Source organism: Tinamus guttatus, unplaced genomic scaffold (genome assembly GCF_059628265.1).
Source record: "Tinamus guttatus ecotype Peru unplaced genomic scaffold, ASM5962826v1 Tinamus_guttatus_pri_ptg000546l, whole genome shotgun sequence".
In the NCBI taxonomy this organism is placed as follows: domain Eukaryota; kingdom Metazoa; phylum Chordata; class Aves; order Tinamiformes; family Tinamidae; genus Tinamus; species Tinamus guttatus.
Genome location: NW_028289080.1, coordinates 1,498,362 through 1,522,698, shown reverse-complemented (window position 1 = coordinate 1,522,698; position 24,337 = coordinate 1,498,362). Strand labels below are relative to the sequence as shown.

At 46.7% G+C, this 24,337-nt stretch overlaps 1 protein-coding gene across 3 annotated transcripts; it reads left to right on the top strand.

Moving 5' to 3' along the window:
• The first annotated feature begins 262 nt into the window (after window positions 1-262).
• On the top strand, window positions 263-23,837 carry PAK6 (p21 (RAC1) activated kinase 6). 3 transcript variants are annotated; one of them, XM_010227510.2, is made up of 9 exons: window positions 263-329; window positions 8,423-8,631; window positions 12,904-13,503; window positions 16,439-16,930; window positions 17,171-17,304; window positions 20,179-20,305; window positions 20,495-20,620; window positions 21,271-21,405; window positions 23,293-23,837. In XM_010227510.2, the coding sequence occupies exons 2-9, from the start codon at window positions 8,428-8,430 to the stop codon at window positions 23,458-23,460; spliced, it is 1,986 nt and encodes a 661-aa protein (XP_010225812.2). In that variant the 5' UTR covers window positions 263-329; window positions 8,423-8,427; the 3' UTR covers window positions 23,461-23,837. The 3 variants fall into 3 exon arrangements, with proteins under 3 accessions (XP_010225812.2, XP_088390287.1, XP_010225811.2); XM_088534161.1 differs by lacking the exon at window positions 263-329 and adding an exon at window positions 4,533-4,825; XM_010227509.2 differs by lacking the exon at window positions 263-329 and adding an exon at window positions 4,533-4,828.
• The last annotated feature ends 500 nt before the right edge of the window (window positions 23,838-24,337 follow it).

The window sequence follows — 24,337 nt, the reverse complement described above, 5'->3', positions numbered from 1 at the left end:
CCGTGGAGCCAAGATCCTTTCAGGCCACCTGAATGGCGTTGAAGCATCCGTGCATGGGTGGGGGTGCGAGTGTTTGGGTGTAGGGGTGGCCATGTGAAAGCTGGCAAAACTCCTATTTTAAATTCCCCTCTCTGATACATTATTTCTTAATTATTTTTGCCAAGCATAACTGACATATACAGGCACGCGTTTCATCTCACGGGGGTAGGAAGTAGTCCTCTCCATTAATGTTTTCTAATGTGTTTGCCTTTTTCTTTGCCAGGGTGTTAATGACTTAATGCATTTGGGGACGCAATACTGAAAAACAACAGAAGAGAAGCTCTTGGCTGGTGAGTGAGAGGTCCCAGGTGGGGCTGGGGAATGTACATAAAGGAAGAGGTATTTTCAGAGTCTTCCTCTTCAGCAAAGCCCAAGTCAGCTGAGCCCCTATAGAGCTGCTGAGGAGAGGCCTGCTGCTGTACGGCCCTGTCTCTCTCCCCTTGGTTAGTCTTGCTCTTGATGGTATGGTGAAACTATATATTAACTCTCATATTCAATAGTGTATTGGTACACGCATCCTGCGTTCTCAGCATGAGCAATGTGTCAGGGTTTATGTATCTAGTAACAAAGACAGCTGATCAAATAATGGCAAGAGCTGTCAGCAAGTAGTTTGCTGGATTAGTAAGTGCTTCAAGGTGGCCAACCTCTTCCTGTGTATGGGCTGTTCCTGTCAGGATGGGTGTGAGTACAACCTTGTGTGTATATTCACACCTGGAAAGTGTATTCAGGACCTATTGCCAAGGCTTGCAGAAGTGCGACACAGAACCTTGCTTGGTCACAAACTGATTTTCATTCACAAGATGTGGAAGCACTCTAAAGGTTTGGCTGTTCTGTCTCAGGATAGAAAAAAATCTTGTTTCAGTTGTATTGCACAAACTCCTTAAAATGGCTTGCGCTAGCCAGCTCCGGCTGCAAGAAAAAGCTTGGTGAGGTTCCGAGTTCTGCGCTTCATGGAATGGTTTCTCGAGGTGGCAACAGCACCATATGTATCATAACATAATACTCATAATACTGAGTTGCCTGTCAGGTCTGTACATATACAGAATATCATCTCTAGGTAGCAACGAAACTTGATCATTAGTGATACTGCTGTTGGTTTGAGGTAGATCCTCCATTTGCCTCCCACAAGAACACAGTGTGAGCATAGAGTGACAGTGGATTAAAAGCTGCAATAGGTTTCCCTCAAAAATTTGCACAAAATTACGTTATCCTAAGGGAGGAGTCATTTGAATGTATAGTGTTAGGATATGCTTATTTTATAACTTCTTGAGAAAGAGAGTGGTAGCTGAAGATGATGGTAGATTTACTTCCACTATGAGTGTGCCACAGGTTTAAAACCTGGGGAGCAATACAAAGGCACATAACTCTTGACAGGTATATTTTCCTTTCCAAATTAAGCAGAAGAGTTGATGGTCCCTGGGAGATGAAACCTGGTCTGATATGGTTTATATTTCCTTGCAGGTTGGTTTTATGTAGCGGCAGTAGCCAGGCACTGAGCGTCAGCCAAGCCATGGGCTTTAATCTGGTCTGTTTAATCTGTTTTAGGGCCCGCTGCCTAGACTGCAGTTTTCCCATCGGTTATCCCATGGAGATAACACCTGCCTTGTAGGCTGTTGGCAGCAATTATACCTTTGCCTCACTTTGGTAGACACGGTGATCATAAATAAGGGAGTAAGACTTCGTTTCTACTGGCGTTTGGAAGGAAGTACAACGCTTGCATCTTCTACACTTGGCCCTGGGCTTGTGCTTCGTGTCGTATGCGTTAGCAGCCCAGAGCTCCGGCTTCCCTCCCATTGCCCGACGCGCTGACGCTCGGCAAGGGCTGCAGGACAGGGCGGTCGGTGTCTGAAGGGCCGTGCTCAGAGCGGTGTGGCCTCCAGATGCGGCCTCCTCCGCATGCCGCGCGAGCCAGTGTGCCAGATGCGGCCCCTTTCACTTGACTCGACATAACCTTGTATCTAATGTGCAAGAATTGCTATTCCTGGGAATTTTTGCAGGGATAGTGCACAGTGCTCTCGCTCTAGGCCTGGTAGCTGTTTTTATGCTCATTTTGAATGGCTCTATAAACTGCCACACGAGACAGTGGAGACTGAAGCCTCAAATCTCCTCTCCCCCTTCTTTCCCCTGCCATTTTGAAGCTCTTTCATATTGTGGATTAACAACAAGACAAAGCCTCTTTTTTTAACCCTGCATGCATCCTTTGTAGCAAAATAACATCAAGTAGAGCCATTTGAACCAGTGCAGTTCCTTTTTGGACATGAGACAGAGGAGCCTGCATATAAGATAGGTGTTTGTGCAGCACTGCATGATACTGTATAGCCACACCAAGGGCTTAAAGGGTCAGGAAGCCGGGAGAGGTGCATTATAATGGTTATAGAAAATCTCTTAATGAAGGCGGGTGATTGCAGTCGAGGCTTGGTGCGATTTTGGTGCCTGCGTGGCCGGTTTTGGTCACGGTGCCTCATCCTATTGTCAGTGTCAAGATCGAACGTGTGGTCAGGGCCGGTCTCCGGTCACGCCTGCACTGCACACCCAGGTTTGCCCTCCGTGCGTGGAAGGGGCTGCTGGGCCTGCATCTGGCCTTGATGCCAAGTTAAAAAGCAGCCAGGAGAAGCACCTGGAAACTCTTCTACATTTGCTCATCTAGACGTAGCCTGGAAGAAACTGGCAGAGTCATTTCTTCCTGTCTCGCCTGCAAATGAGGTTAATAATTCCCTTCCCTTTTGTCTGTTTGGATGAAAATTCAGGAGGGTGGGGACTGTCTTCATGGAGCCTGGCACAGCGGGACAGTGGCTTTAGCTGGGATTTCTGAGAGACTGTAAGTCATGAAAAGGAGTGTTCCTTAGCAAGGGGCCAAGCCTGGGAGCACGTGCAACATGCCTGTGCTGGTTTCAGAAAATTCACCTTTCCTTTGCATGTGCTTGCAGACGGCCCAGGATGAATCTGGTTCGGTAGAGCTAGAGCACAATTAGAAGTTGTCACTGAGCAGCATCCAAACTGAGCTTGGGAATAAGCATTGGCCGCGTTTCGGGTTTTAGTCCCAGTTTATGAGCGAAGAAATGGGGCAGGGGAGGAAGAGGCAGCACCGTAGCCTTTGCACCCCATTCCTCGGAGGCAGAAAAGGTCGAGCGGCTGTGTGTTTTTTCTCACTTGGCAAAAATAAACCCAGCAACATAACAAATATGTCTCTCCCTAAGCTTACGTCTAATGCAATGTTAATCTGCGTGCTCATGTGTGTGTTTGCGCAGGATTTAGAGCATTATAGCAGTTGACTCGGACATATAGCTTTACTCTTGGGGGTGGGGGGGCCGAAAGAGGAGTGGAAGGAAAGGGCTGGAAATGGGGGATGGCGGTGGTAGAGCGGGCAGGCACCCAGCCTTCCTCCTGGGGGGCGAACAACATAAACCATTAAACATAAGCTGAAGCTGATGTTGCAGATGCACACGGAGGGAGGCAAAGCAGCCGGACTCCACGTGAGCCGGTCCTGTGTTTTCCGTTTTCCTTCTCGCGCTTCCTTCCGTCCCTCCTTGGTTGTCCCTTTCTGGCCATCTAAAGTTCCATTTTGGATCTGCAAGCTCCTCAGGGAAGGAGCCCAGCGTTTTTCTTTGCAAAACGCTGCAAGCACCTATGGCTGGTTATAAATAGCGAGCACGTCAGAAACCTCAGGAGGGTAAACATGAGGATTTCGGAAGGTTTGACATGCAGCAAAATGCCATATATGCATGCTCAGCCATATATATGCATGAACATATGCACATACGCCAGCACCGTGCATTGATAAGGGCATATTCAGCTCCCACCAAATTCAAAGCGTATTACGTGGCTGCGAGCTGCATAGCAGAGCCTGGAAACATGATTTTTTCTTTTAATCACCGAGTTCTCTGGGATCTTCTTCATCTTCTGGCTCAGCGCTCTCTGCGTGGGGCAGGTCCTGGAGGAAGAGTCCCTGTTCCCTTCCACCCCCATCTCTCCCGGCTGGCCGCGCAGGTTGGCGGATCAGCTGAGGGAGTATTTGGAAACCATGGGAACTGCTTGCTTCCACCCAGGCACCCAGCGTTATCTCTCGCCTGGGCAGGGAGGAATTTAGCAAGCCGTGTGCAGGTCCGCGATAGCGGGGAACGAGCGCTGAGGGGCGAGTTCAGCTGCTGCAGCGAGGAGGGGGAGGGAAAGGAAAGCTCCTTTTCTTCAACGGGAAACGATGCACGTGAGACCGAAGCAGCTCTCTGCTGTCTTGCTGTCATCGGGTGTGCGTGAGAGTGTATGGGCACTGTGTGTATATTTATACACGCTGATGGGGTAGGGAATTGTATGTGTATAGGGTGAAGGCGAGGTAGATTAAATAGCAAAGCACGCTGCCTTTTTGACCTGACTATTTGAACTCTGGAGCAGCCATTCCCGATAACCTTCGTGTCCTTTATTTTGGAGCAGGGTTGATTATTCTCTTGTGCCTCTCTGCTCCACGGCTGCCCCTCTCCCCGCGATGCCTCTTCCCTTTTCCTTCCTCCCTTCCATCCCTAATCTTCCCACCCCTTTTCTCCCATCTGGGCCTGACCCTTCTCTCTTTTTGCTCCTCCTTTCGCAGCCGATCCCTCCCCCTGCTCCTCGGGATCTGCTGGCTGAGGGATTTTTTTTTTTTTCCCCCTCCTGCTCACTGGCAGATGTGACAGCTTTGGGAACTGTATCACCCCGGAGCAGCTCTAGCTGGAGTTGAAAAAATCTAACGTGGTTTCCCAGGCAGCAGGAAGGGATCGCTGAGAGCATTTCCATCTCCGACCGCTTGTGCCTTGTGGTAGTGACTTTTATTATTTATGCCTGTAACCTTTCTTATACAGTTGTCAGCAGTGAATGAGAGACTGGAGTCTGCTAGATTATTGTAATATCAGTGTCACAGTATTTGTGTTGTTATATTGAAGGGACGTTGTCTGCGTTTAAATACAGGTTCGGCTTGATTTACAAAATCTAAATTTTATATGCATAGTACAGTCTTAGGAATTTCTTCCTGGATTAGAAAAAGGCCTGTTTTATGTTTGATTTTATTTAAGCATTCGCTAGGTGGGTATTGGAAATACAAATAAATAGCTCTTGCATGCAAAGCACAAAGTGGAAGGAGCCTGGTTAAATACAGACCTGCTCAATGAAAGGCAAAACCGACAGAGATTATTGCAATCCACTGGATTTCAAATAACTATTTTTAGTGTATGAATTTCATTTGATATTAATGCAGCGTAGCTTTAAACCACCTGTCTGATATGGAAACGTCTTTATGATCAAAGATTGATGCTGACCATATAAAGCAAATATCATTAGGTGTCCACAGACATATTATTTTTGGAGTTGATTACATTTTGCTGTTTTCAAGAGTTCTGCTACAAGTCCATAACGTAGGTGCAGGCCATGTCACTTAGTCACCCTAATAGTGTCCAGGAACTGAGCAGCTGGGCTTAGGAAGTATGTTTTTCTATATGGGAAGTAAGCGTGTTCCAGGTGTGGATTGACGAGTGCACTGATTTACTGTAAATGCACAGACATGGTGTTTGTGCTTGTGCAAACTGATATTCTGGAACGCAGCCACTCTTCTACTTGGGACTGAATTATCACCCAGGTTTTAATAGGGAGCATTTTTTAATCTGGTAGTTCGGGTAGTAGCATTTTCCTTCAGGTTCAGGTAACCATACTACAAATGCTCGCGCTTATGGCATTTGTCATAGCACATTTTACAGGACCCCTGACCATGTGAAGCAGTTAATAAGTCAACTTGAAAGCCAGCAAATGCTCTGCCCTGAACATCTTGATATTACGAGGATGAGCTGAGGAATGAAGCTGCGCGTGCTGGAGTAGGAGCCAGAGAAGGAAAGCTATGGGTTAAAACAGTAACTTCACTCCACCTGGAAATGCCCCTCTTCTGGTGGATCAAGGATTTAGCAGTTGTCATGACTGACATGTAGTCAACGGCAAGGAATGGAAGCACTGCATTTAATACTGCAGATATAATTCCTGCTTACCTTGCAGGCTGTAAGAGCCCCTCAGCATCACCAGCTGTCGGTCTAGATAGCATGGGCACCACCAGCTATTACAGTATCTTCTTTTTCCAGGATTGCCTGCCTCTTACCCCTAAAACGTGCTTGGATTTCCATTGGGGTGCTTTCCAATAAAGGTTGTTTAGCCTTTTTTGTTCCTTTTTTCAGCTATAAGGCATCTCCAGTAGGCTCCTGGATGAAGGGCATGGCACAAAGTGTGCTGATTTTTAAGGCCAGTGTCTCCTAGAAATGTGTGTGTGTGTGTTTACTGCACAGCGAGCTGTTGCTTTATGGATTCTGCACCTCTGATGTTGGCAAATCAAGGGTTTTGCAAGGGATCTCTACAAACATGAAGAAGGTGGGAAAAATCCCTACCTGATGTCAAGGAGGAGGTTGTCTGCATGTCTCTGTAGTGCCCTATAATGCCTCACCTTAGGCAACATTAGTGAGAGGTCAGTGCTAATATTAATGCAAAACCAACCTTGGAGATTGGCTGATACCCCAGGGGGTCTGTGCGGACATGCAGAGGGACATGGACAGGCTGCAGAGCTGAGCGGAGAGGAACCTCATGAAGTTCAACGTGGGCAAGTGCAGGGTGCTGCCAGCAGGCAAGGCTGCTTGAAACTATCTTTTAGATAGTGAAATAAATAAAAATTGTGAGGAAAAGAGCTATTGTATCAGAATCCCAGGAAGAATCAACCTTAAGAGGAAAATAGTTACAGGGTTGTATTTCATTGTTTCAGGTAATCCCGAAGAAGGGCTTAAATACAGATACTCTAGTGTCTATAAACTGTCCAAAGCAGGTGGGAATTTCACACAATTTATTTCTCATAGCACCTGAAACCCCCTCTAGATGCTTTCTGCCTTCAGAAGGCTGAGCATAGATGGCTAAGCAGAAAGTTGTTAGCGGAAAGGGCACAGCATAAAACATTGTCTTTTAGGCAATTTATATCTACCAGTAGAACTAGAGCTGCCCAGCTTTTTCTCAGCTAGAGAGCTTTAGCACTGAATTACCTAAAATGTCTTGGCACTGGGTTTCTGCTTGGGCTTACCTCAGTCCATCCTACGCATTGGGCATCCAAGGCTCAACTATCCTTAATTATGAAAAAGGTTTCGTTCTATCCAGTTGGAACCTCCCATGTTTCAACTTATGCACGTCATCGCTCATCCTCCCACCACGGTGCTGCTGTGAAAAGCCTGGCTCTCCAGAGAAGATCTCCCTACGCCCGAGCTGTTCGTTCATGGAAAGGGGACTCTCTTCCCCCATTCTCCCTGTCCCTCTTTCCTGAAGAGGTTGTATCCCTCCATCCATCCATCCATCCCTCACACACCATAACATGGTTGTAATTCTGTGATTGCGCATGGAGCTGCTGTTCTGCTTTTTCCTTCATGCCTTTCCAATTTCAAGAAGGCCTCAAAGTTTTGTTTATTTTCTCTCTACATCTTTCCTTTTTTTGGGGGGGCGGCGGGGGAGGAGGGAGGAGCTATAAAATCTAAGTTCAGCTTTTGAACACCTTGGGAACATTCAAGTGTCAGCTGTTTTTGGCTTGTACATGTAATGGTTGTTCACATAACTTGCATCTCTTCACCCCCAAGGGAAAGGAATCTTAGTTATCAATTTAACTTCCTCGGCTACCTGCTGCCAGAGTGTGTTTTTCCTCAATTTCCCCCTCCTTTCTCCCTCTTTCTCTTTCCTCTAACTCCCCCTTTTTAAGCTAGAAAAACATAGATCCATAGTGAGTCTTGGACAGCTCTTCCTTTGGCAGCAACTCTGTTGACTTTAAATAGGACTCAAATGTATATTACTTATTCTGCATAGTCTTAAATAATCACTGAGAAGACAGTCTGAGCCCTCTTCAGTGGGCTAAATCAGTGCTACCTTACTGACTGGGCTCTAAAGACAAACCTTTACACCAAGGACAAGCTTGTAAAATGTAAACCTGTATCTAGTACATACTGTTTAATTTTTATACTAGACAAAACAAATTTATAAAAGTGAAGGAAACAAAGTGGTAGGAGCCACAGTTATAGTAGTCTGGTTATGGTTTTTTTTTTTTTTTTTTTTCTGGAATAGGAGCACTGTTTCACAGTGGATAAAGCACTGGAAAGGTCATCAGAACTCCCAGAAGTTTGCATCCAGCTCAGTCATTGACCTGGTGGGTCATCTTGAGCAAGTCACTGCTCCCTCTTTGTCTCCCTTTCCATGCCCACAAAAATCATGCGGTCATGTCAGCTACACTGTTGAAGCGCTTGTCACTGGGGGATATCCATAATATAATTAACGTAACTAATATATGATGCTACTGACTGGGCAAGACATTCCTATGCTTTCAGGAGCACTGATGGGATTTGTTTCTCTGATTCAGGCATCATGTTCCGCAAAAAGAAGAAGAAACGCCCGGAGATCTCAGCTCCGCAGAACTTCGAGCACCGTGTCCACACTTCTTTTGACCCCAAAGAAGGCAAATTTGTGGGCCTGCCACCGCAATGGCAGAATATTCTAGACACGCTGAGGCGGCCAAAGCCCGTGGTAGACCCGTCGAGGATCACCCGGTTGCAACTCCAGCCTATGAAGGTAAGAGGAAAATTATTATCTTTCTGTTCACTGGGTGAATGGGTAGGCCCAAGCTGAGGCAATGTTCCCAGTACCCAAATATACTCAAGGCAGGGTAAGAAATTAAGTGGATGAGAGGGACTAGGCTTTGATATCACTGTTGGCTGGTGGAGAAACAGTAAATTCATCAGAAACAACAAAGGAGACCAGTGCCCTGTGGTAATGTGGCTGTTCAACCTCACCAGCTGGCAGCCGCCGCTAAAGCAAGGACCTGTGAAAGCTCTCATGGCATCTGTCAAGGACTAGGATGTGTCGCTGTCACACACAGCGAAGGGAAGAGGAGAGTCCATGGAGGGACCCGTTATAGCATGTTTGTCATTCCGTGGGCGAGCCAACTTGGCTAGTGATGGAGCTGAGAGGGAAGCCCGAGTGGGAGAGAGCTGGGCAGCCCTAGCCTGCTGTTTATGGGTGGCTCAATGAAAGACAGGGAGCCAAGTGGCTGGCTTCTGGCTTGCTCGGAGTTGTTGAATGAGTGCAAATGCAAAAGAGAATTTAGCTTTTCCTTTACTGCTGAGTGAGAACTCAATCTAATTTACTGGCCTTTGAGAACTATTAACCCTAAATGAAAGTCAGATTTAGATGAGAAAGGTTTATTGAATAGGAGTTAAACATAAAGTGGGACCTAGTAATCAAGACAATTTTTCTCAAACAAGTCCTTCATTAGGGAGCAACAGGTCACTGATCCCTGTACACAGGTGAATTTAGATGGTTATCTTCCTCGGATGGCCATTGACAGCGTGCAACAGGAGACTGTGTGTTTGTAGGTGACTGTAGGGACCTGCTGTGTGAAGAAGGTCAGACCAAGAGGTTCATGAAAACTTCTTGAAAAAGGCAATGAAAGATGGTGATAGAATTATTGTGTTTAAAGTCTTGGCCGCCTCTGGGAAAGCCCTTCAGGGCCTAAAATCTGATGGGTGGGTGATAAAATAGAGGTATCACTGCTTGGATTTCAGAAGGGATGTAAAGGAAAATAATTGTCAACTTGTTGAATGTAGTTTTTAGTGTGCAGATGCTTAAAATGTGGCGAGTGAAAGGAGCTGCCTGGAAATGTTAATGCAAAATTCAAGTTAGAATTTAAATAGCATATCAGGATCTTTGAGCAGAATACTGATTAAAGAATTTAAGAAATACTTGCTCAGGAAGAAGAGGTTAAAGAAAAAGAGAGGAGGTATTAAAGAAGGTAAAAAGGTGGTAAAAAGAGAGGCCCCCTCTCTTTTATGGGGACCTGAATCTACCTTGTGGTTCAAAATGTAGTAGGAGATAGGGCTCCCAGTGCAGAGGAGGGATAGCATGTGTAATAAGAGCCCAAGTTGGCCAGATCAGGAGCTCTGTAATGAGTGAAAAACGCAGCAGGATTGCCCAGGAGGGTGGAAACTAGGTCAAGCCATAAAGGGCAAGGAAAAAGGCAATTTATGTAGGAACAAAACGGAAAGGCCAAGAGCCAGAAAGAGAGATTCTATTCTCAAAGGACCTAAAGGGCACTAAGGAAACAGATCACAAGTGCGTTGAGGAGGAGGACAGTGACGAGGGAGAGAAGTGGTTCATGCTTATCGTGGGAGGGAGCTAATAACGGATGATACTGAGAAGGCTTGAATGTTTAATGATATTTCTTCCATCTTCATTGAAAAGGTTAACCGTGATCAGTGGGCTAGCACAATTAACAGCAGCACAAAGGAGTAAGAACTTAGACTGGAATAAGAAAAGAACACATGAGACTTCTTAGCTAAGTTAGATACTTTCAAGTCAACTGGGCCTAAGAAAATTGAGGAATCAGATCAGATCAGTCAGAATAATTTCAGTTTCCAGAAAGAAACTGGAACAAATAAGCAAGCAATCTATTTGCAAGCACTTCTTAGAAGATTATGGAGTAATAGCTAGCAGTCAGCATGGATTTGTCAAGAACATGTCATATCAAGCAACCCAGTTTCCTTCAGTGACAAGGTAACAGGCTTTGGGTCAGGAAGAAATGATAGATCTCCTATATCTTGACTTTAGTGAGGCTCTTGAAAGTGTCATCCATAACAGTCCCAGAACAAACTAGGGAAGTTTTTCTTAAGTAGGAGGAAAAATACGCTCAAAGAGTAGTTTGAGGTATCACTGACACCAAAAAAATATGCAGAAAGATTTACAGGAGTTTGTCCCGACTCCCGTATTGGTCAGCACTTTCATCCATGACTCGAATGACAGGATAGAGAATAAGCTCATTAAACCTGTGGCTGGTAAAAGCCGGGAGGAGTTGCAAAACTTCAGGAAAACAAGACTGGCATAAGCAACTGTCTTCAAAAACTAAAGCAGAAGTTAAACTCGTACTGTTGGTTTTCTTTCCCATTAAGCATAAATACTCTGTCAGACTGCATTACGTAGTTGATTATTTCTGCCAAATTTGATTGGAATAAATTCTTGTTCAACAATTCCAATAGTAAAACCACACTTTTTTTTCCTTTCCTTTTTTTTTTTTTTCTTTTTTCCTTCTCTTTTGGGGCTAGATGGCCCCATTAGGCTAAGCCTGTTATGGGGCTCCAAGAAGGCAGAGTCCTGAATTCAACTTTCATTGTTTTTTCCCTTTTTCTTTTTGATGTGTTTTGTTTGTAAAAGCAGAGTTTTATTTTTAAAAAATCTCACTTATTTTTTAACCAGGAGGTGAGGGGAGCTCTAGAATGTGTTGCCTGGAGAGGCCATAGCATTTCTGTCCTTGGAGAAATTTCCTTTAGAGACCAAGTTGGACAGAATTTGGACTAATTCAGAAGGATGATCAGATCTTGATCTTGATCTGGAGATTTCTTCTAACTTTGAGTTTTTCTTTTTCCTAATTGGAGAAATACTGAACCGTAAGGAAATGCTGCCCTAGGCAAGCATGAGGAATGGTTTGGACGTATTCTGTGACTTGGGGACATGGACTTTACATCTTCCTGCTCCAACCCACCTATTTACTCCTCCTAACCAACTGCAACAGTGAGAGAAGCTGAAACCAGTCTTCCGTTTCTATTAATTCAAATGGGAACAAGATTTTTCCCAGCCCTGTGGCACATTTTAGGGGCTGGGTTTCTGGCTGTTTTGGTATTTTTTTCCCTGTCAGGTTTGGTGCAAAAGCGATGAAACCAGTTTAAGGAGTCAATGTCTTAAGCAAGTTGTTTGCTTGGGCCGGGGAGGAAGGTGCACGCGCTGAAGGAGGTGTGTTGCTACATGAGCAATGAACACCAGAAATTTCCATGCTGTCAGTTGAATTGTCCTTTTTTCACTTTGTTTGAAACAATCTTTGTGCCCCACCTTCCTCTTTTGGGTGCGGAGCAAACCAGATGCTCATTTTGTGCACCGTGATAGCTCTGAAACTGCCAAAGCGGCTGTTTTGCACCAACTAAATATTAGGCTTGGTGTGATTAATTCAAGCATCTCTAGAAGGCCCCTGGCATTTAGTTTGCAAACAGGAGATTGCCATCACTCCAGGGAAAGATTTTCTTCAGGCAGAGAGTAGGAGTGATCCTATACTATGAATTTCCATGAAGAAATGAAGCGTTTGGGTTGCCAGCACTAAAAAAGCTTCTGCGTGTGCCCAGCTCCCCAGTAAACAAATGGGAGACTACAGAATATACCGACAACTTCAAGTGTCCTGCTTGTGCAGTGCTGTTGCTTGCTTGGATGGAAGCCTTGTTCTTCATCCTTTGCTTACAAGGCAGTTGCGAGCTGCTCTGACCCTGTGTTCATCTCTTTTAATTATAATGGCTTGGCAGGACAGAGGAGGGATGCGGTGCTGGAACGCTGTGGGCTTCACTAGTCAGAAGCAAGATGCGTTAGCAAAAATCGTAGCAAACCACAGTTAGAGCTAGACTAAAGGAGGCTGATTACAACTTATAGAGAGATGGACCTTGTGCTGGGCGCCTACGGAGCCTAAATTAGTGATGAAGCACAGCAGGAGTTCAGCACAAGAATTTTGGGAGTGCTAAAAAACATCCCAACTTTGCTCTTATACTGCCCTTTAGCAGGTGGGTGCAGCAGCAGAGCTTCATTGCTCTGGCAGGGAGCAGTGCTACCTCTGCGCTACTAAAGCAGCTAAACCCAGTGATCCCTTTTTTTCCCCTCAGTAAAAGAGCAGACCCACCCCTACTCCCCAAACCCTTCCCCTCCCAGGCCCCTGTACCCGTCGGCTTGGCAAATGGAACTTCTTGTCGGCATGCCCTGAACCTCAAGTTGCAGAGCTCTAACTTGGCTTCCCCCCGCTTTGCCTCTGTTTCACAGACCGTGGTGAGGGGCAGCACCGTGCAGGTGGAAGGCTACATCTCTGGCATCCTCAGCGACATCCAGAAGCTTTCTGCCATCAGCTCCAACACGCTGCGCGGGAGGAGCCCCACCAGCAGGAGGAGGGCTCAGTCCCTTGGGCTCCTGGGGGAAGACAGACCCCCGGACATGTATCTTCAGAGCCCAGAAGCAGACTGGGCAGACAAATACGGAAACTACCTCAACTGCAACGGGGGAACCAAGGTGACCCGCAGGCAGACCATGTGGCCGGATTATAAGCCCCGCTTAGACGGGCAGCCCCATCCCAACGGCATGGTTACGAAAGCCCAGTCCCTGGGGCCTTCGGAGTTTCAAGGTGCTGATGGCAGCTATGTGCAGCGGGCCCCCGCGCCACCCGCGGAGGAGGGCGATAACCCTGGAAAAAAGAGCTCCGAAGACTGGCCTCAACCTTGCCCCGGGGGACAGGCAACCTCCAGGCCCTCAGGAGAGGGCAGTCCTAGCTCCAAATCGCGGGAGAACAGCTTGAAGAGAAGGCTGCTGCGAAGCGTGTTCTCCTCGTCTGGTGGCTCAAACAAGTCAGGCCCTTCCCTGCAGCTAAAGGTAGTCAGTATTTCTAAACATGTGCAGTGGTGCCGTTGCGTTTCCAGAGCTTGCTTGCACCGCTGAACAATTTTAGTTGCAAACAACGTTAGCGCTATGATTAATGGTGGAATTGAGGTAGTTCTGGCCAAAGCAGAGGAAACATATAGTCTGTGCAAGCTTCGCAGCATATGTTGCTGTGTATAGCCCAGATTTGCTGCCACATCTACAGGCTTATTGGCAGAGCTGCACTTGGGAGAGGCCAGGTTGAGAAGGAGGTAGGTGACTTTTTCATTTTTGCCTTTGTGAAGTAGTCAAAGCGTAAGTTAAATGCATTTATACTAACATAAATGTGCCTTGGCTATTTGAAAATTATCCGTAATTCGCAGTAGTGATAAATACTTTGGCCTGTGTAAGCTAGAACTACTTTGGGCAAATCTGGTTGGTTACAGTTGTGTCGGCCGACCGACCCACAACAGAAACATTTACATTAACAGGACTGTCAAACAGGAGCTCTGACTGTTGGTTTTTGGCAGGGCTTACAGCTCCATATCCCCCAGGAAGAATGTCCTGTGAATGGATGACTCCATTTTTATCACACTAGGAGGAAAGCTCTGGTTACTGTTACTGGAGAGGAAACACAGCCCTTCACTGCTTCTAATTCATCGCAGGCTGACCCAGGACTCCATGTCCTTGCACAGGTGTTGAGGGCTTGCAGAGATGCCCTGGGCTGCTGTTAGGCCAGGCTAATTTCTATCAATCAGAAGAAGATGGCAAGAACCTCTGGCCAATCATGGGAGAGGGATTTTTAAAGGAATGCAATTCTTGGGTAGCACAAATCATGTTTACCTGCCACCTCAGTGACTCTAGGCTGATGGGTAGTAGCTGGAGGCCTGTCCCTGAGCCCGCAGGAGCGCTGAGCACCTCTTCCTTCTCCAGCAAGAGCATCTTTACGTTACCTTTGCACTCTTAAGGGAGGAGTAAAGGCTACCAGTGGGACTGCATGTGCTTTTGGGGGTTTGTCCTTGAGCTACTTAGCAAAAGGAGTAAGAAAGACCTTGGGGTTAATCCTGTTCATCAGCTTGGTCTGATGAAGGATCTGGGTCAATGCTGACCATTATTCATCTAAGCTGGTCATAATAGCCCCCAGTGATGAAAATCTCAGGCTTCCTTGGTACGGAAAGGACGACACGTAGCTGTGATGTGTAGGCAATGCCTGATGACAGATGGAATGGAGTAAATGCATTGCAATGGTGCAGTGCTCTTTGCTCTTGACCCAATATCAGGGGTAGGAGGGCAGCGACTAGTAACATCTCAGTGTGTCTGCAGGCTGAAAATGCAAGCATAGGGATTGACAAATTATTACCAGAGCAGGAAATAACACTTAGAGGTGGCTGGCCGGACATGTGTGAGCTTGCACGCGTGTTGTGTCCTTTCGCACGCTTGAGGTTGTGTAAGAACATTTTTTGTTGTTGTTTGCGCTCAGAGGGCAAAAATAAAAGAACTGAGGAGTACATAAGTCCTTGCTATGAGCATGTCTCCGCAGGAGTGCAGGGGTGGAGCTGCTGGAGGAGGAGGCCGGGAGTGACTTGGGACGGGCAGCTGGTGTTTTGCGCTCCGGCACCGCAGCTCCGATACCAGCACCTACCAAATCACATTCTCACACATCGGGGTATGGGGGGGTGTGAGAGCCACATGCATGTTAGACTTCTGCAGATTTTCCTGTTGTCAAAAGCTCTTGATTAAAAACCGAAGTGTGTGTAATTAAATTCTATACAATTACTTTCTCTCCGAGACAGAGAAAATGAGGGCTGTCTTTAAAATCTCTCTGTTGGCAGTGTTCAGTTCCCATAGCCACATTATTAACTTGTATTAATACTCTGTCTGTTTGGTGAGACAGAAAGGCCTGTTCCTTTGAAGTTTTTATTTCATCCTGTGATACAAATGACTGGTTTGCTCTTTCTGAAGTTGCTACCTTGTCTGCCCCACTAACTTGTTTCATACCTACCATGCTAGATGTTGTTGAATTTTAATCCCTCAACACGAGCAAGGCGAGTATTAGCATTTCAGATTTATGCTTCATGGAGACCCGTGCGTAGCACTGGCATGGGAATGCATATCCTGAAGCCACGTTACCTCTGGCTGCGATCTCACTAGGTCTTGCAACGTAAACAAGGCTGGGCCTGCTTGGTTCTGTGAGTGGGAAGTCTCCGGGGAGCCTCAAGTGCTTCAGGACAGAGTGCTGCTAAGTCAGAGTCGTTGCAGGCCAGGGACGAGTCACTAATGTGTCAAGGTGGCCGGTGTGTGGAGCTGCAAGTGTCACCGGGTCACCTACAGCCCTTCTGGTTCACGGGGCTTTGCTCAGGGCTAATTCTGTCTCTGATCAACCGCTGTGCTCCGCAGGTACCCATGGAAGGCGCGGAGAGGGTTTTAAGTAGGCAGAATGTAATTACCCAAAGGGAATTAGGCCAAGACATCAAAGTAATTTACAGCTCTGGCATGAATCCTCTTTTCCTTTTATATATAGGAACATCAGAGGCACGGAGGGATGCAGGAGTTTCAAATTCACTGAAACTCAGATTATCCCTGTGTTTAGGTGGCAAGGTTGGAATGCTCTTTAGCAGCTTTTTTCTTCTTCTTCTTTTTTTTTTTTTTTTTTTTTTTTTTTTTTTTTAAGATCCAGCTCACTGAAGACAGGGCCTTCTCCTAAAGTGCCTCTGTGTGGATGTCCCCAAAATGTAGCACCCATCCCATCACTGATTCTTGAAACTACAGGGTCATGTAGCTTATCCTGTGCAGGTTTGGAGACAAGAACCTAGAGCGCTTTACTCCAGTTTGCTACAAAACACATCAGGCCTGTGTGGCCTAACACACAGCTGATGTCTGTGACCTTGCCTTGTTAATCTAACCAGCACTTTCTTCCTTTCTTCTGTTTTCGTATGAATTCTTCTCCAAGTCTAACGCATTCTTCAGGCCCCAGCAATGGGGCTCACCACGCAGCCTTGCAGCCAAAGCCCAGTCCCTTCCGCCCGATCAGCCGGCACCCGATTTCCCCAGGATGATCTCGGAAGCTGGAACGCCCCAGAAGTCACCGGCGGTGGAGCAGGCGGTTGCGTTGCCCCAGGGCCGACCGTCGCCAGCAGGGTCTCCTCGAAACCGGCAGACTCAGACGAGTTCCAGCAACCTACACCTTCCCCAGGACTCTTCGGTGAAAGGGCAGCCGGCTGGCGAGGACCCGGTGGTTGTGACTCATGAGCAGTTCAAAGCTGCCCTCAGGATGGTGGTGGACCAAGGGGACCCTCGGACTTTGCTGGAGAACTACGTGAAAATCGGTGAGGGGTCCACAGGAATTGTCTGCATTGCTCGAGAGAAGCACTCGGGGCGACAAGTGGCAGTGAAAATGATGGATCTCAGGAAGCAGCAGCGCCGGGAGCTCCTTTTCAATGAGGTGAGTAGAGCAAGGAGACGTGGGCTTCTGCTGTCCACCAGAAAGCCACGGTGGACATAGGAGTAAAAAGAAGGGATGAGCAAGAGATGTCTTCCTTTTAATGCTTGTACCAAGAGACCGACTGATGGGGTGAGTTCTGCGTTGTGCTCAGAGGGTGCTGTGTGTTTCCTTAGTGGGGAGGAAGATTGAGTTTGGGTAGTGACGGAGTGGTGGTGAACTGTGTCCCTTGTGTTACTCCAGGTCGTGATAATGAGGGACTACCAGCATGTCAACGTAGTAGAGATGTACAAGAGCTACCTAGTGGGAGAGGAGCTTTGGGTGCTGATGGAATTCCTGCCGGGAGGCGCCCTTACGGACATCGTGTCTCAGATCAGGTAGGAAGCCGAACCCCGAACCACCGACACGTGTCCCCACCTGAGAGGCAAGAGCAGCAGAGTGGAAATCTCTGGGGAGAATGGTTTTCCCAAGAGAGCTTGATGCTTATGACTGCAGTGCCCTCAAAGCACAAAACTTTGTAACTGTTGATCTGTTTGAAATATGTGATAATACTTCTGATGTAGAAGAAGGGAATGCATTTCAGCACTGATCTCTTCATGTGTCCAATATTCATTTACTTGATGACCTTCTCTGTAAAACGCAGTATACATAAAAAGTATCACGTTCTGAATCTGTTCCATTCTGGCCAGGAAACTCATTGAGTAACCGAAATACCACCCAGAAATAATTTTCTGTGGTACAGCCTTAGTGAGGTGGAATTTGTGGCTGACTGTTCTGGAGAAGTGAAGCAGAACCTTGAGAACTGGACCCCATCCCAAATTTCATTGCCTAAAGATAGCAGCAAAGAGAGCTACTGGACACTCTCCTAAATTTGTTTTCGCATCCATCCACTTCATACTCATTAATGCCCAAAGCCTTTCTATAAGGGCAAACAAATTGTTCTCCAAATGGCCTCTGCAGAGTCCCACTCTCAAAGCGTTCTGGTGATGCAGTTGAGATGATTTTGCCTTATCTGTGACCCAGGGGCACCTTCCCCTTCTTTCTGATTCTGAGCAATCCAGTAAGACTGTAAATTGGTGCAGGGAACTCCTGCCATGATGAGCCTTTCTCAAGGTTCAGAACCTTAACTGGATTATAGGGAGACTAGTACTGCTAACACATGGTCCTGAAGGATGCTGAGTTATAGCACTGCAGGGCAAGTGCAACTCCATTGCTCCTAGCTCATACTAATAGATCAAGGAAACTATTAATAAAACTCTTCTGAAGACGTTTGTGAAGGTCCGGGTAGCTTGTATGCACCAATTAGATTGAATGGGATTGTGGGATCTTAGCCTAGATGTGAGTAATTTTATGAAGGCTTCCTTTGAACCTTTGCTGCAGATAAGGAATAGGATGTGTTATTGCCATAGCAATTAACAAAAGTGAGCTGCAAGACTTTGTCATATGGGGCCAGACTATTGTCAGTGGTGGGCAGCAATGGGACTAGAGGTAACAGTCACAAACTGAAGCAGAGGAAGTTCGGCCTCAATCTGAGGGAAAATTTCTCAACTGTGAGTGTGCCCAAGCCCTGGGGCAGATTGGTGGGAGTTTGTGGAGTCTCCTTCTCTGGAGATCTTCACATGCTGTGTGGATGTGACCCTGTGCAGTGTGCCCTATGTGACCCTGCATGTGCGGAGAGGTTGGACTAGGGCATCTCCAAAGATCCCTTCCAACCTCAGCATGATTCTGTGATCATGTTTTTCAGAGAGAAAAATGCCCTATTGAGCTCATCATTAAGTATTTGCTGCGGGCGATAACTGATTTGCGTCTTCAGGCTTGAGATAATCCCCCAGTAATCTTTCTTATGTTCAGCAGTCCCTTGTCTGAAACCAAATTCTGTACCTTGCAAGCTAAAAATACACATCTCTGATAGAACCACAGAGTTCAGGAGGGCACCAGCCTTTCCCACTGCTCATGCACTATGAAACAGAGCAAGCACCATCCCTAGACCGGCTGGCTTCTGTGTTGGAGAAATCCATGGTTAGCTTTCGTCTCTCTCTCTTCAGAGTTTAAACCATAATGTCAAAAGTAGCCCCTGCCACCCTTTCAATAGGTTCCTGCTGTTGGCATGGCACTGCACAGCCATGATAAGCAGTGCCCTGCTCACAGCTGCACGATCCGTTTGGCAGAATGAGGTGTGGAAGAGCACAGAAGAAAAGCAGGCATCAGTCTCTCAGATGATGGTCCCCTTTGGCAAATTCCTTCCCGAATGTCAGTGCACAGAGGTTGCTTTCCTGCAGGCAAGAGGTGCAGGAACAGTCTGCCCAAACGTGCCCTCAAAACCCCTCTGCTCCTCAGGCCTACTTGCACGTGTGGGTCTGAGGAGGTATCACGTGCCTTCCTGAGCCCTCAGCGGAGTTTGGTCTGAGGAAGCATTGCAACGGAGTTCTCCTGGTAGCCTTTGCAATACTCAACCTCTACCATTCCGTCGGTGTGAACGGGTGGAGTGTGCTGCCACGGGCCACAGTTGCAAGAAATAACTTTCATTTCTGCTCATGCTTGATCATGAGGCTTCCCATGTGGTGTTCCAGAGAGCAAGAACTTGTGAACATAAGGTTCCTGGTATTCACACGTTGCATGTTGATGGACAGAGTTGTAAAATTCAGAAATTACAGTGTCTTATATGTATTTAGTTAGATACACAAAGAGTATCCAAATCTTCCAGCCGCATGAGACCTGTAAGGAAACCCTGCGATCCCCATCAAATTACTCCTTTAGTTCCTTTCTGGACGAGATTGCACAATGTGCCTAGTGAACAATAGCTTCACTCTAGCTGCTAATGACTAAAATAAATAAATAAAAGGAAAGCTGTCTCAACAGTCACTGCAGCATCTTGGCACGCGGAAGCAATCATGCCTATCAGAACTGCTTGAAGCAGCGTCTTGCGAAACGAGTTTAGATAAAAGGCTTAAAGCCCAATTTCTCTGAACTAGCCTTACGAAAATGTAGAAATGCTAATCGTCAGGCCAAAAAAATGCTTTCAACAGTAAAAGGTAGTCTCCAGACAAGGTTTCGTTGCAATAAAGTCCAGGTTTTATCTTGATTTAGCTTTTGGCAATTCTCTCTTTTATTGTTGTCATGGTTGTGGCAAATCAAAATAGGTTTGTGCAGCTGAATATCAAACGTGCAGTGCACCTTTAAAGAGGAGTTGTGTGGTCGCACGCTCTACAGCCCGGGACACTGTGGCTCTACACCTTCGTCTTTAATTTCAGGCTGAACGAGGAGCAGATTGCAACAGTGTGTGAGTCAGTGCTGCAGGCTCTCGCGTATCTTCACGCGCAGGGGGTCATCCACCGAGACATTAAGAGCGACTCTATTCTGTTGACCCTGGATGGCAGGGTAAGCTTCCTCGCACAGGTCGTTTCCTGCAGCTGATTTAGACTTTCTCTGCCTGCTTATTTCCTCTCTCTTTGCTATCTGTGTTTCTGCCTTATCCTCTTACCATCTTTGTCTTCTTTATCTTTGGTGCTTCCCTCTGTGGTTGTTCAAAATTTGTTGCCAAGGTGGGTTGTTCTTCTCGTTGCACAGGTAAAACTCTCAGATTTTGGATTCTGTGCTCAGATCAGTAAAGATGTACCTAAGAGAAAGTCCCTGGTAGGAACGCCCTACTGGATGGCTCCAGAAGTTATTGCAAGGATACCATACACAACTGAGGTAAGGGAACGTTCCCTAATACCACAAGAACTAGCAGATAATATTTGGAGGTGTCATGGGAAAGTAACTGCTGACTTCTCCAGGGAGATCATAGTGTGACTTCATATTTAATTGTGACAATATCAGTATTTCCTTAAAAAAAAAAGGTGGGGGGGGGAAGGGGGAAAACTAGCCTATTCTGCTTCAGGGTATCACCTTATCTTGATCATATTCCTGAAGCTTGGAATTGGCCTGTATCTGCCACAGTGTGGACAGGTGTTGGCAAGAAGCAGCACATGATGAGATAGGGATCAGTAAACCAGACTGAATGGCACGAGGGGAGGACAAGGGAGGTGGGGAGAGCAGAGAAGATGCACATGGCTGCTCTGGAGCTGTGGGGCAGGTGGCAGCCGACTGATCAGTTCCGTTTACCGGCAAGCCGAGTGTATGACGGGCAGTTACCCGCAGACCTTTGCAACACAGGCATGGCCTAGTCCTGGACTGGAAAGCCCTCGTTGCTTAGCCGTGGTCAGGGATCCAGTAGCATTAAGCTGGTTAATGTTTTACTCTCTCCATAACGTTTGCCATAGGTCATGTGACAGTCTGATGCAAGGAAGCAAGGGACATATCGCTCTGAACTATGTGTATTGATATGATATTGGCTCCTACAGGTGGATATCTGGTCTCTGGGGATCATGGTGATAGAGATGGTAGACGGAGAACCCCCCTATTTCAGTGATTCTCCAGTCCAAGCAATGAAGAGGCTCCGTGACAGTCCTCCTCCCAGGCTGAAAAACTTCCACAGGGTGAGCATACGGGCAAAGCCCTTGGGAACCTGCCAGTTAGGACGAGGACACTGAGTTGCTGAGGGTCAGGTAGATGGTCACTGCTAACAGCTGCTCCCCACGAAGCTGACTCTGAAAGTGGTCTTGCCAGGATGGGGTTCTTGGGCAACTGTTTTGGGCCTGGTGCCTCAGAGGATGTGGGCTGCTGCTGACAGCTAGTGGCCGCTTTGGGAAATAGCCCAAATAATTTAGGGTCAGTTGGCAAGAAACTGGTAACGTGAGTCAAAGCTGGCTTGGGTGGAGCCAAAAGTTACTGTCTGGTTGATGTCAGTGGAGCGGCTCATCTTCCAGGGAAGGAAATGGGAGGTTCCTTGTCCTTGAGAGTTTCCAGCTTAGCAGCTTTCAAGACTGCAGAGGCTGCTTTGTGGTCACAGCAGGAGAGCTCAAAGCAGGGAGGAGCTCATGGAGGACACTGCAGCCGCCTTGAAGATTAGCTCAGCTTCATGGCGCCTTAAGAAAAACTAGCAGTGACATACTAAGTGCAATGATTACCTTTTTAGTCATCACTAGAAGAGCTTTCCTTTCATTTCAGTCCAAGCCTTTGAGATCAAATAATTTCTGCAGCGTTCAGAGCTCTCTGGCCTCTCCAATTAATATGAATATCTGCAGCTGCTAAAACTGAATTATTTAACAGGGCAGAACACTGAACTAACAGCACGCACTGAAACAGCAGCAGCTGCTGTCTCTCGGATTTGCCTTTGCAACAGCAATCAAAATCCCCAGGTCGCATCCTGGGCCCAGTGTTTGGATCCTGACCCAGTGTGAGGCCAGTCCTGGCCTGGGTGCCCTTCTCCAGGACGTCCAGTCCTCCGCTTTAGGGCAGCCCTGGGTGCAGGAGGCTCAGCGGCCACCACCTGAAATCAGTGCTGAGACTTCCTAAACTGCAGGCAGCTTTGTGGAGGGAGGGATCCCTAAAGGCTGCATCCTGCTGCTCGTGCTCGGCTGCCTTGGGCCTCCTCCCTCTCGCAGTCACAGAGAAGTCGCTCGGAGCACTGGGACACAAGTGGAAGGTCAAGGTGAACAGCATTGCACCATCCACCTCTCTGTTATCCAAGGCCAGGAAAATGCGCCCAGTTTAAATGAGTCATTAGTGCCATTAAAATAAATAAATGTGTTCTGAGCTCATTTTTTATTCAGTTTTAATGATACAGAGGATTATTGCCAGCATGAGATGTGCAGCGCCTGTTAACAGCTCTTGGGTCTCCTCCACAGGTCTCTGTACACATATTTTTAAGGATAAACCTACTAAGGTTGTGTAGGGTTTGTTTTTTGTTTTTTTTTTCTTGATCTACTGCTCTGAAGTTCCTTATTGTTAAGTGTTAGACAGGCTGCACCAGGTTACCAGATTTAAAACTGGTTTGGGAATCTTTTTCTACGCATTTTTCTATGTAGAAAAATACTTTCTTCCACACTCTGTTGCCAGAAAAAGACTGAATTGATCAACCTTTCACACTCAAAATGACATACATTGGGTTTCAGGGAGCAGGAAGTCTGTTGAGGTTTTCAGCTGAAATGCAGAAAAGCGAAAAATAATGGGAATTCATAGGTAAAACGGGTAACAAAAGCAAGGTGGAAGGACACGGCAGGCGGTTCCGTTGTCTTCATTTGCTGGGCCTCATGAAAGAGAAACCACCTGTGTGCACATTGTGTTTGTAGTGATAGGAAGCTGTTACTGTGCATAAAAAAAATACATATTTGAAATGAAATCCTATCTCCTATTATGTTTCTGCTTACAAAGCTGAAACGTGCAGCATCCTCTTTAACCCAGCCTCCTTCAGCAATCTGTTGTCAAATAAACCATTGCCTGGTTTCCTTACGGGGCTGACTCGGCCGCTTGTTTTTTCCCAGACTTCCCCAGTGCTGAGAGACTTCTTGGAAAGGATGTTGACCCGGGATCCACTGGAAAGAGCAACAGCCCAAGAACTCCTGGATCATCCCTTCCTGCTCCAGACAGGACTTCCAGAGTGCCTGGTCCCCCTTATCCAACAGTACCGAAAGCGAACCTCGACCTGCTGACTTTGTGCGAGGGGCAAAAAAGTCATTCTGATAACATCAAACCAGGAGACTGGGCTCTCGGGGGGCAGGTCTCATCCTGTGAATGGTGCTTGGGACTTGTCAGTGATCTTTTTAGAAGCTGAATGTGAATATTCTCCTTGCAGCCCCTGCCTTTTGTGGCGTCTCTTTTGCTGAAGACAATCACTACGTACTTGATCCCAGTAGGACCAAGTGTGGCTGCGGAATAAAGCGGGCATTTCATGACTTCTGAATTTCTTCTTCTGGAAGAAGGGCTCTTCTAAGCAGAGTCTAATGCTGTCCATCTAAATGCACGCTCCTGCAAACCTTGGCTGCTGGCTACTGAGCTGGAACTGTATTTCCCCATGAGAAATGTGATTTTTTTTTCTATTAGTTGTACACTGGAGTTTTGAGTTGACTCAAACATACATTTTGGGGCACAGGTCCCTTTAAAAATGCACAAAAACTTCGCTTTTTTTTCATGACTTTTTCACAGGTGATTTTATCTTTCTGCTAAATGTGGACCTACAAAACTTGGACGTATTTTCCTGGGAAGCAGATGTGACGTACGTATAATGTTTTCGGATGGCTCTTCTGCATCCATCTGCTTCTTTTCTGCTGAGGAATATATGTGGTTTAGTGGCAAGACTAACACGTGGTCAATCTTCAATCCATTTCATGAGCTTAAGCTTTTGGAGGGGAAATCCTTGGATACAGGCCTCAAAGGGGACGCTAAAGACGATCACTCCCACCCAACAGAATCCTATCGTTGAAAATTCACCATATGCAAAACCTCCAGCGATGGCTGGAGCAGGAGAGAGGTATTTTGCTTGATAAGGAGAGTCTTTGACAGCTTGTCCCTGTATTTTGGTTTCCAAGC